At 47.5% G+C, this 9575-nt stretch overlaps 1 protein-coding gene across 1 annotated transcript in view; it reads right to left on the reverse strand.

The window, feature by feature from the left end:
• The window catches only part of LOC122550345 (NFX1-type zinc finger-containing protein 1-like), a 57031-nt gene that overhangs the window by 32988 nt on the left and 14468 nt on the right, over window positions 1-9575 (reverse strand). The window contains exon 2 of the mRNA XM_043691073.1: window positions 208-1597. Within this exon, the coding sequence (XP_043547008.1) occupies window positions 208-1572 (1365 nt within the window). The 5' untranslated portion in view covers window positions 1573-1597. The remainder of the gene's footprint in view (window positions 1-207; window positions 1598-9575) is intronic.

Raw genomic sequence — 9575 nt, forward strand, 5'->3', positions numbered from 1 at the left:
GAGAGAGAGAGAGCGAGAGCGAGAGAGAGAGAGAGCGAGAGAGAGAGAGACAAGAGGGGAGGGATGATGGAGCAGGAAAATGGAATTGAAGTCAGAGATCAGCCATGATCTTATCGTGTGATAGAGCAGGTTTCTCAGGTCTGAGGGCCCTCATGCTGCTCTCATGCCCCTGTTTCTACGGCCTTCCTCATGCCAGACAAACCTTACCTCAGCGTCGAGCCCAGCCCTGAGGTTTCTGAGCAGGGGCAGCAGATCGAGGGCGAGGCCGCGTTGCCGGAGGTAGGCGGGTGGTCGGACCGAGGGTTTACACTTGACGATGTACCTCTGGAAAGGCAGCTGGTTGCCATCGATGGCCTGCAGCGTGAGCAGCACGTGGCGGTAAGCTTCGAAGAACGCCCGCGACTCCACCATGGTGAAGCGGTGCCCGTAGACCACTTTGGCCAACTCGGCGTGGTTGATGGAGAACCTGAGGTAGAGCAGCCCCTGGCCCAGGCACTTGGCGTCGGACTTGGCGACCGAAGCGAAGAAGATCTCCCGGCAATCAGGGGCCAGCAGGCAAACCAGGGAGCCCTTCTGCAGCCGCTTGGGAGCTGGCCGGCCCGCACGACGGGGCTGCTCGAAGCGGGCCTTGTACATGACCCCTTCCCACAGGCAGACCGGGTGCAGGACCTGGACGTTGCTGTAGACCCGGAGGCCGGGGGAGGGCTGCAGGAACCGGCTTCTCGGGGCCAGATAGGCCGCCAGGTCTTCCCTCAGCGGCTTGACAAAGTCTTCCTGCAGGAGGCGGAACTGAGTGTCCAGGTAGGCCTGGGCGCTCAGGTAGGGCCCCTCCACTTTGTTGGGAGATAGCGGAGTGGGCACCCCGGCACCCGCCACATCTTGGGAGCTGGGGAAGACGGACAGCTGACGGAAATCTCCGGGCTGTTCCTGCTGGCTGAAGAGGCCTTGCCCCTCGGCGCCCCCTCCTGGGAAGGCCTCATTGACCAAATGCTCCAGGTCCTGCAGCTGCTTCTTCCTGGGCCAGGAGAGCTCGGAGCCCGGGCCCTGGAGGCGCCGGAGCCGGGAACGGAGCAGGTCGGCCGGCACCGAGATCCGACTCCTGATACTCTCGGGAAAGGCCAGGCTGAGGTGCCGGAGGAAGCCTAGCAGGTGGTCCACCTCCTCCCCACCACAGCCATCCAGCCAAGCGATGGACTGGAGCAAGCTCTTCAGCAGGAACGCAGAGCGGACAGCAGGATGCAGGACGGAGCGGGTTTCCTCCTGGCTGCTGGCCATCTCCGCAGCCATCGTCAGGGTCCTCACCACCAACCGGACCTCCTGGTCTCCCAGCTCCATCCCGTCCAGCACCTCCGCCAATGTCTCCCCGTGTCTCAGGAGGAAGGAGACCACAGTCATCTGCCGCTCGCTGTCCGCCAGGTCACTGAAGAACGAGCGGTAATCTAGCGCACCATCCCTGGGGTGTCCACCTCGGAGCGGAGCTGGGTTCCCTCTCGGAGATTCCCGAGCCATTTTACTCAGTGGCTGCCCAAAGCCATTGTGACAGACATCGATTCTCCGTCGTTTCCTCTCCATGTTGGGAACCGCCGAAGGCTTTCCTGCACAGTGGGGACAAACAAATCACACTTTAGCCCCGTTGTACATTTTCATTTGGGCTTCTCTATTATAACACTGGAGATCCGAAACAAACACAAACAGAGATTGCTGGAGAAACTCAGCAGGTCTGGCTCCATCTGTGGAGAGAGAAAAACACAGAGTTAACGTTTCGAGTTCAGTTCTTCAGAACTAATAGCCGCTCGGAAAAGATGGTGAGAAGGCGGGGGCAGAGGGAGGGGGAGGTTGAGGATAGGTGGAGAGGGAGCCCAGGAAGAAATACAATAAGAAAGCTCACCCCTTGGCGTGCCCATTTGCCACCAGGAGGTGGGGATCCCCAGTGGAGGGCTCTCTACGCAGGGGTCCTCCCCCTTTCTCTCGGGGATTTGGGGTGGAGGGTGCTGCACGCAGCAGTCCCCTGCAACCGCAGATTGCAGTGGTTCACGGACCCCCAGCCCAACTGCTTGTTCTGTGGTGCTGTGGAGTCCGTGGACCATGTACATATGGGACGTGGGCACTTGCACTCCCTGTTGTTGTGGTTCTGTTCGCCGAGCTGGAAATTTTTGTTGCAAACGTTTCGTCCCCTGTCTAGGTGACATCCTCAGTGCTTGGGAGCCTCCTGTGAAGCGCTTCTGTGGTGTTTCCTCCAGCATTTATAGTGGCCTGTCCCTGCCGCTTCCGGTTGTCAGTTTCAGCTGTCCGCTGTAGTGGCCGGTATATTGGGTCCAGGTCGATGTGTTTGTTGATGGACAAACACATCGACCTGAACCCAATATATTGGCCACTACAGCGGACAGCTGAAACTGACAACCGGAAGCGGCAAGGACAGGCCACTATAAATGCCGGAGGAAACACCACAGAAGCACTTCACAGGAGGCTCCCAAGCACTGAGGATATCATCTAGACAGGGGACGAAACGTTTGCAACAAAAACTTCCAGCACGGCCAACAGTTATTTTCTAGTCTTTGAGGCTGCCTCACTGTATACTGTTTACTATGCGTTCTGATATCTCTGTGGCAAGACCCCTTGAGATCTTCTTGTCTTGTCAGATGATACGAAGATAGGTGGAGTTGTGGACAGTGAGGAGGGCTGTTGTCGGCTGCAGAGGGACTTAGATATGATGCAGAGCTGGGCTGAGGAGTGGTAGATGGAGTTCAACCCTGCCAAGTGTGAGGTTGTCCATTTTGGAAGAACAAATAAGAATGCGGAATACAGGGTTAATGGTAGGGTTCTTAGTCAGGTGGAGGAACAGAGGGATCTTGGGGTCTATGTACATAGATCTTTGAAGGTTGCCACTCAGGTGGATAGAGTTTGTAAGAAGGCCTATGGAGTATTATCGTTCATTAGCAGAGGGATTGAATTCAAGAGTCGTGAAGTGATGTTGCAGCTGTACAGGACTTTGGTTAGGCCACAGTTGGAGTACTGTGTGCAGTTCTGGTTGCCTCACTTTAGGAAGGATGTGGAAGCTTTGGAGAGGGTGCAGAGAAGGTTTACCAGGATGTTGCCTGGAATGGGGAATAGGTCGTACGAGGATAGGTTGAGAGTTCTCGGCCTTTTCTCGTTGGAACGGCGAAGGATGAGGGGTAACTTGGTAGAGGTTTATAAGATGATCAGAGGAATAGGTAGAGTAGACAGTCAGAAACTTTTTCCCCGGGTGCAACAGAGTGTTACAAGGGGACATAAATTTACGGTGAAGGGTGGAAGGTATAGGGGAGATGTCAGGGGTGGGTTCTTTACCCAGAGAGTGGTGGGGGCATGGAATGCGCTGCCTGTGGGAGTGGCAGAGTCAGAATCATTGGTGACCTTTGAACAGCAATTGGATAGGTACATGGATGGGTGCTTAAGCTAGGACAAATGTTCGGCACAACATCGTGGCCCTTCTCTATGTTCTATTGTCACTGGCCACTCGGGTGACGCATGCACGCACGCACACACATGTTCTAGGCGGTAGTGTGGGGGTAATAGAAGAAAGAATAGAAAAGTGAGGCAAACAAAGGGTGGTAAGTCAGTGAAGACAAGAAGTTAGAAAGATGAGCATGGAGACTGTGAGGAGTTGAAGAAGAGTTGATTGAAAGCAAAACACTTCATGTCAGGATCTGGGATAGGCAGTGCATAAAGACCATGGAAGGGGATGTTTATATTTTAATTATGAGTCCTCTCCATCTATCCACTCACTCCTTCCCACCCCCACCCACTCCCATCATCAGCATTAACTCTACCTTTCCCCAGCTGCTATCAGTTCTGCACAAGGGTCACCGGACTTGAAACATTAACTCTGTTTTTCTCTCTCTCTCTCCACAGATGATGCCAGACCTGCTGAGTTTCTCCAACAATTTCCATTTTTGTTTGTTTCCCCCTTCCAGTAGACAGGTTTCCTGTCTGTTTTCTTTTGTGGGATATTCCATGTCAGAAGGTGAAGATTCCCAAACGCCAATCCGCTGGACAGATCTCCAGCGGATCTCCATCCAATCCCCAATTCTGATTTACCATTCGGTGGGAGAGCTCCATTTGCCACCATCGGAATCGGTGAATCAAACAGGAGGGCATTTGGCCCATTGTGATGTCGGGATCTCTCCAACAAATCCCATTCCTCTCAACTGGGATAGATAGGTTCTTGATTAGTAAGGGGATCAAGGGTTACAGGGAGAAAGCGGGGGAATTGGGTTGCAAAACTTATCAGTTCTGATTGAATAGCAGAGCAACTGGGCCGAATGTCCCAATGCTGCTCCTGTATCTTATAGTGATATGGGCTCCACACTTGAGAAAGGATATTGGCATAGAAGGGAGTACATTGTAGGCTTGCGAGAATGATACTTGGACCTCAGGGGTCACATTCTGAGGGAAGTGATTATACCAATTAGGCTGGTAAACGTCAGCATTTTGAAGGTTAGGGAGTGATCTGATTGAAATCTTCGGGATATTAACGTGAAAAGACAGGGTATTTCCACTGGTTTCGAGAACAGGGGACATAGTCTGAAAATGAGGGCTAGACTGTTCAGGAGTGATGTAGGGAAGCACTTTGACCCAGTAGGGAGCATGTTTTTAAGGTGAGAGGCGAAAGATTTTTTTAAAAAAGAGGGGCAATTTTTTTTAAGACAGTGGTTTGTATGTGGAATGAATGTCCTGAGGAGCTCTCTTCCGCAAGTAGCAGTTGATGCCAGATCAATCGTTGATGTTAAATCTGAGAGATAAATTTTTGTTAAAGGTAGTAAAGGATAGGGACCATAGGCAGATTTATTGAGTTCAGCCACAGTTCAGCCCTGATCTGATTGAACTGTGGTACACACAGAAGGGACTGAATGGCTTATTCCTATTCCAATGTTCAATAGGATCATAGCTGATCCAATATTCCTCATGTTCACTTCCCTCAACTTCACAAGACTGATCAAGAATCTACCTGTCTTAAAGCACTCTGCCCCTACAGCTCTCCATGAGCTTCAAACACTCAGCCCTCTGACAGAAGAAATTCCTCTTTATCTCCTTTGGGGTGGCACGGTGGCTCAGCGGTTAGCACTACTGCCTCACAGCACCAGGGTCCCAGGTTCAATTCCAGCCTTGAGTGACTGTCTGTGTGGAGTTTGCATGTTGTCTGCGTGGGTTTGCTCCAGTTTGTCCCCACAGTCCAAAGATGTACAGGTCAGGCGAACTGGCCATGCTAAATTACCCATAGTGTTAGGTGCATTAGTCAGAGGGAAATGTGTCCGGGTGGATTATTCTTCTGTGGACTGGTTGGGCCAAAAGACCTGCTTCCACATTGTAAGGAATCTAATTAAAAATCTGTCTTAAACTGGTGCTCCTTTGTCTGACTAAAGAAACAAAATTGTCCTCATCTTTGTCTTAAATGAGTGCTCCTCATATTTTTACCTTCTGCCACTAATAAACGCACGTTTTAAAATCATTAAAAGCCATGACAATTACTGCAAAACTGTCCCACAAATCTTTTTTTTTTAATTTATTAATCAACTATGGATGTGGACATCACTGGCTCAGCCCGCATTTATTACCTATCCCTAATTGCCCAGAGGGCAGTTAAGAGTCAACCACATTGCTGTGGGTCTGGAGTCACATGTAGACCAGACCAGGTAATGGAACAGACACCCCATCGAGTGGTCAAATAGGCCCCCCTTTTCAGGCAGGAGGACCTTTTAACATTGAACCTGGAGTTTATAACAGAAGCTAGCTTCTACATCTCACCTTTCACAAAGTTAAACATCGAGAGGTGCTTAACACAAGTGTCATTGAACAAAATGTGACATTGAGTCACACAGCAGAAGCTGCTCCACTCTTGAAAATCCAAAATCCAGAAATCCAAAATCTGGAATCGCTGGCTGTCGGGAATATTTTTGAGTTGATCAAACTCTCAAACTAGCATCACTGCAACAAATCACAAAATAACAAATGAGGTGATCTTTATTATTTTAATGTTCCTGCTTCTGTTATAACACACAGGTCACGCCTGTTTCCATGGGAAGACTTCAGGTTAGAGTCAGAGGGAAGATGGACCACACAGGAAGAAATGCCATTCAATTAGTTAGATATTAAAACTTGTTTGGTACATTGCCCAAGGAAATTGTTGCGAGTTTCGTTTTTGAATGCTATAGTAATGAATCATTACCTCATTAGATTCGAAACAGCACCCTAAAGCAGGAAATAGAGGCTGCAAGGTGTAGGGAAGGAATTCTAGTTTCAGACCACACCAGAAGGTACTGCCTTCAATGACAGAGCCAGGAATGCTCAGAGGCCAGAAGGAGGAGTCCTGGTATATTGGAGGGATGGAGGAGCTTAAGGAGATAGGGAGGGGTGTAGGGACTGGGGCAGGTTACAGAGATAGGAAGCGGGTGTAGGGGATGGAGGGGGTTACAGAGATAGGGAGGGGGTGTAGGGGTTGGAGGGGGTTACAGAGATAGGGCGGGGGGTAGGGGTTGGAGGGGGTTACAGAGATAGGGAGCAGCTCGCCTGGTAACAAAGACTGACAGCGGGCCCACTTTTAAGGAAAGGAGCAGGAGGTTGCGAGGGGATTTGAGGAAAATATTTTTCACTCAAAGGATGTGGGAATCTGGAATTCCCTGCCTGAGAGGGTGATAAATGGAGGAATCCTGAAGATATTTAAGAAGCATTTAGATGCTACTTACAATGTCACAGCATAGTGCTGGAAAATGTGATTAGAATAGATGGTTTGATGACCAGCATAAGTATGATGGACTGAAAGAAACCTCTTTGTACGTTGTAGAAACCCTAGGACTGTGACGTTTCTTTGCACCAGTTGCACAATTCTCAGCTCTTTACCATGGCAGCTGGTGGAGTTTAAATTCAACCAATAAAAAGTGGAATTGGAAGCTAGAGTCAGCAAGGTGACCATGACAACTATCCAGTTCACGGATAACCTTAAAGAAAGGAAATCTGCCATCCTTACCTGGTCTGGCCTACATGTGACCCACAGTGATAAGATTGACTCTTAACTGACCTCTCAAATGGGCAAACAAGGCATTCAGTTTAGAGTAATTAGGGGCGGGGAATAAGTGCTGGTCTAACCAGTGACACCCACATCTCATGATTAAAAAAAACTATTGTTATAAAGCAAAAGTTGACCTCTCTCTGAGAACCGAAACCGAAACCAAAACACCCAAAGAGGAGCAGCTCGCTCTATAATCTGTAAACGGAGTGTGAAACGTGGTACAACTTGCTTTTCAGCAAATTCTAAAACAATCACTTTAAAATCAACAAGTAACAATTTATTTATCTAACTCCAACAGTGAACAAATTAACTAAACTATTAACAAACCGAATAAAGCCCTTCTAACTACTAACTATTCCCAAATAAAGCAAGATTCTAATGGTATGCTGTTCCAATAAATGTAAGTCCCACTCATATGAAAAAAATAGAATTTAGTCTCTCGAAATTACAGACAGGTTATGTGCCTTCCGGAATGTTCTGTGCCTTCTCTGTCAATTCTTCTGTCAGGAATTAACTAGTTGTGCCGTCAGTACCGTTGTTGTTCAGATGGTGCTTTCTCTAAGACGTCAAGGAGATGGTGAGAGCCAGTGACTCCCTCTTAAGCTGAGGGCCATTGGCTCTGGTGAATGGCAGCTAGCTCTGCTCTGGGGTCTTTGTTCAACCGCCCCCTTCTTTCATACCCATGAACCACATCAATATTTCTTATAATAGGATTGGTCCCAAACCATCAGACTTAAATTTAATGGGTTTTTGATACCTAAGTACTGTGAGATATGATATTTTGACTTACTTTACTATCTCGCTTTACTACAGCACACAATGGTCACTATATCAGATTTTCATTCATTCATGTTTTTAAAGTATATTTTACTCATACAAGATAAACTAAATTGAATGTCCCTTATAATACCTTACTGTTTCTTTACACCTTTCAATTCTTATCAGCCTCATGCTGCAAGTAGTGTTTACACCTGTTTCTATAGCAAAGACTACTCCTGAATAAGCGTTAATACTGTAACATACTCAGAACAATGCCAACCCCCTCCGTAGTGTCAACATAACTCACTCACAGCTCTGGAAAGATTATAATATTAATCAGCCCTTAATAACCGTTTCTCAGGATCTGAATCGATTCTAGAATATCAATCAGTTTCCCCCACCAACATGTACCTTTTAAATACATATTAAAAAGGGCCACCACCCCCTTTAAGAAGCAAACTATCAAATTGGTGCTCCCATGAACCTGCATGAATAAATGTGGAAAACCTGTCAAAACTGGCAATAGTAAATGAAATCTCATGACCCAGCTGCACGAGATCAGTTTAATATTCTCTATACTTTCTTTAGTCACATATAATTTCTAACTTTTTCGATCATATAGGTCTCGAATTTTTACTAACATTATTTACTTTAAAGACAAAGGGACCAAAGCCTCTTAGTTATACAAGTTCAGACCGGACAGGTATTCTAATCCCATGAAATTGGAAGAATCAAATTGGCGAGGGTAGCCTGGAGGCAGAGTTCATTGAACAGAGACTGTTTCCTAACCAGGGAGCAGGCTACACTGGATTTGGTATTGTGTAATGACGAGAGATTAATTGCTGATGTCATAGTTAAGGATCCTCTAGGGAGTAGTGACCATAGTATGATAGAATTCAACATTCAGTTTGGGTGTGAGAAAGTGGAGTCTCACCATAGTGCTTTGGAATTAAACAAAGGAAATTACATTGGCATAAGGACAGATTTGGCCAGAGTAGATTGGACAGGTAGGCTAAAAGGTAAGACAGCGGGATGAGCTGTAGTACATGTTTAAGGAGCTACTCAATTCTTTACAACTAAAATGTATCCCAGTGAGAAAGAAAGACGGAAGGGGGGTGGAGGTGGGTGAAACCATTTACAGCTAAACAAGGAGGTCAATGATAATATAAAGTCGAAAACTACCATATTGAAAAGGCCAGTGGCAGGCTGAAAGGTTGGGATACTTTCAAACATAAACAAAGGGATCCTAAAAAGTTCATTAAAAGAGCTAAGGTAAATTACGAAAGAAAACTAGCACAAAATATCAAAAAGTTCGGCAAAAGCTTCTAAAGGAATATAAAAGGGAAGAGTTGCTAAGGTGCATGTTTGGTCTCTTGGAAGATGAAATTGGAGGATTAATAGTGAGGAACACTGTAATGGCAGAGAAGCTAAATCAATACTTTGCCTCAGTTTTCACGGTAGAGAACTATAGTACCATTCCTACTGGAACCCTCCAACCACAAGGGATGAACTCATTTCTCCAGTTTCCTCATTTCCCCTCCCCCCACCTTGTCTCAGTCCCAACTCTCGAACTCAGCACCACCTTCCTAACCTGCAATCTTCTTCCTGACCTCTCCGCGCCCACCCCCACTCCGGCCTAACACCCTCACCTTAATCTCCTTCCACCTATCGCATTTCCAATGCCCCTCCCCCAAGTCCCTCCTCCCTACCTTTTATCTTAGCCTGCTGGACACACATTCCTCATTCCTGAAGAAGGGCTCATGCCCGAAAC

The sequence above is a fragment of the Chiloscyllium plagiosum genome, chromosome 5, assembly GCF_004010195.1.
Source record: "Chiloscyllium plagiosum isolate BGI_BamShark_2017 chromosome 5, ASM401019v2, whole genome shotgun sequence".
In the NCBI taxonomy this organism is placed as follows: Eukaryota; Metazoa; Chordata; class Chondrichthyes; order Orectolobiformes; family Hemiscylliidae; genus Chiloscyllium; species Chiloscyllium plagiosum.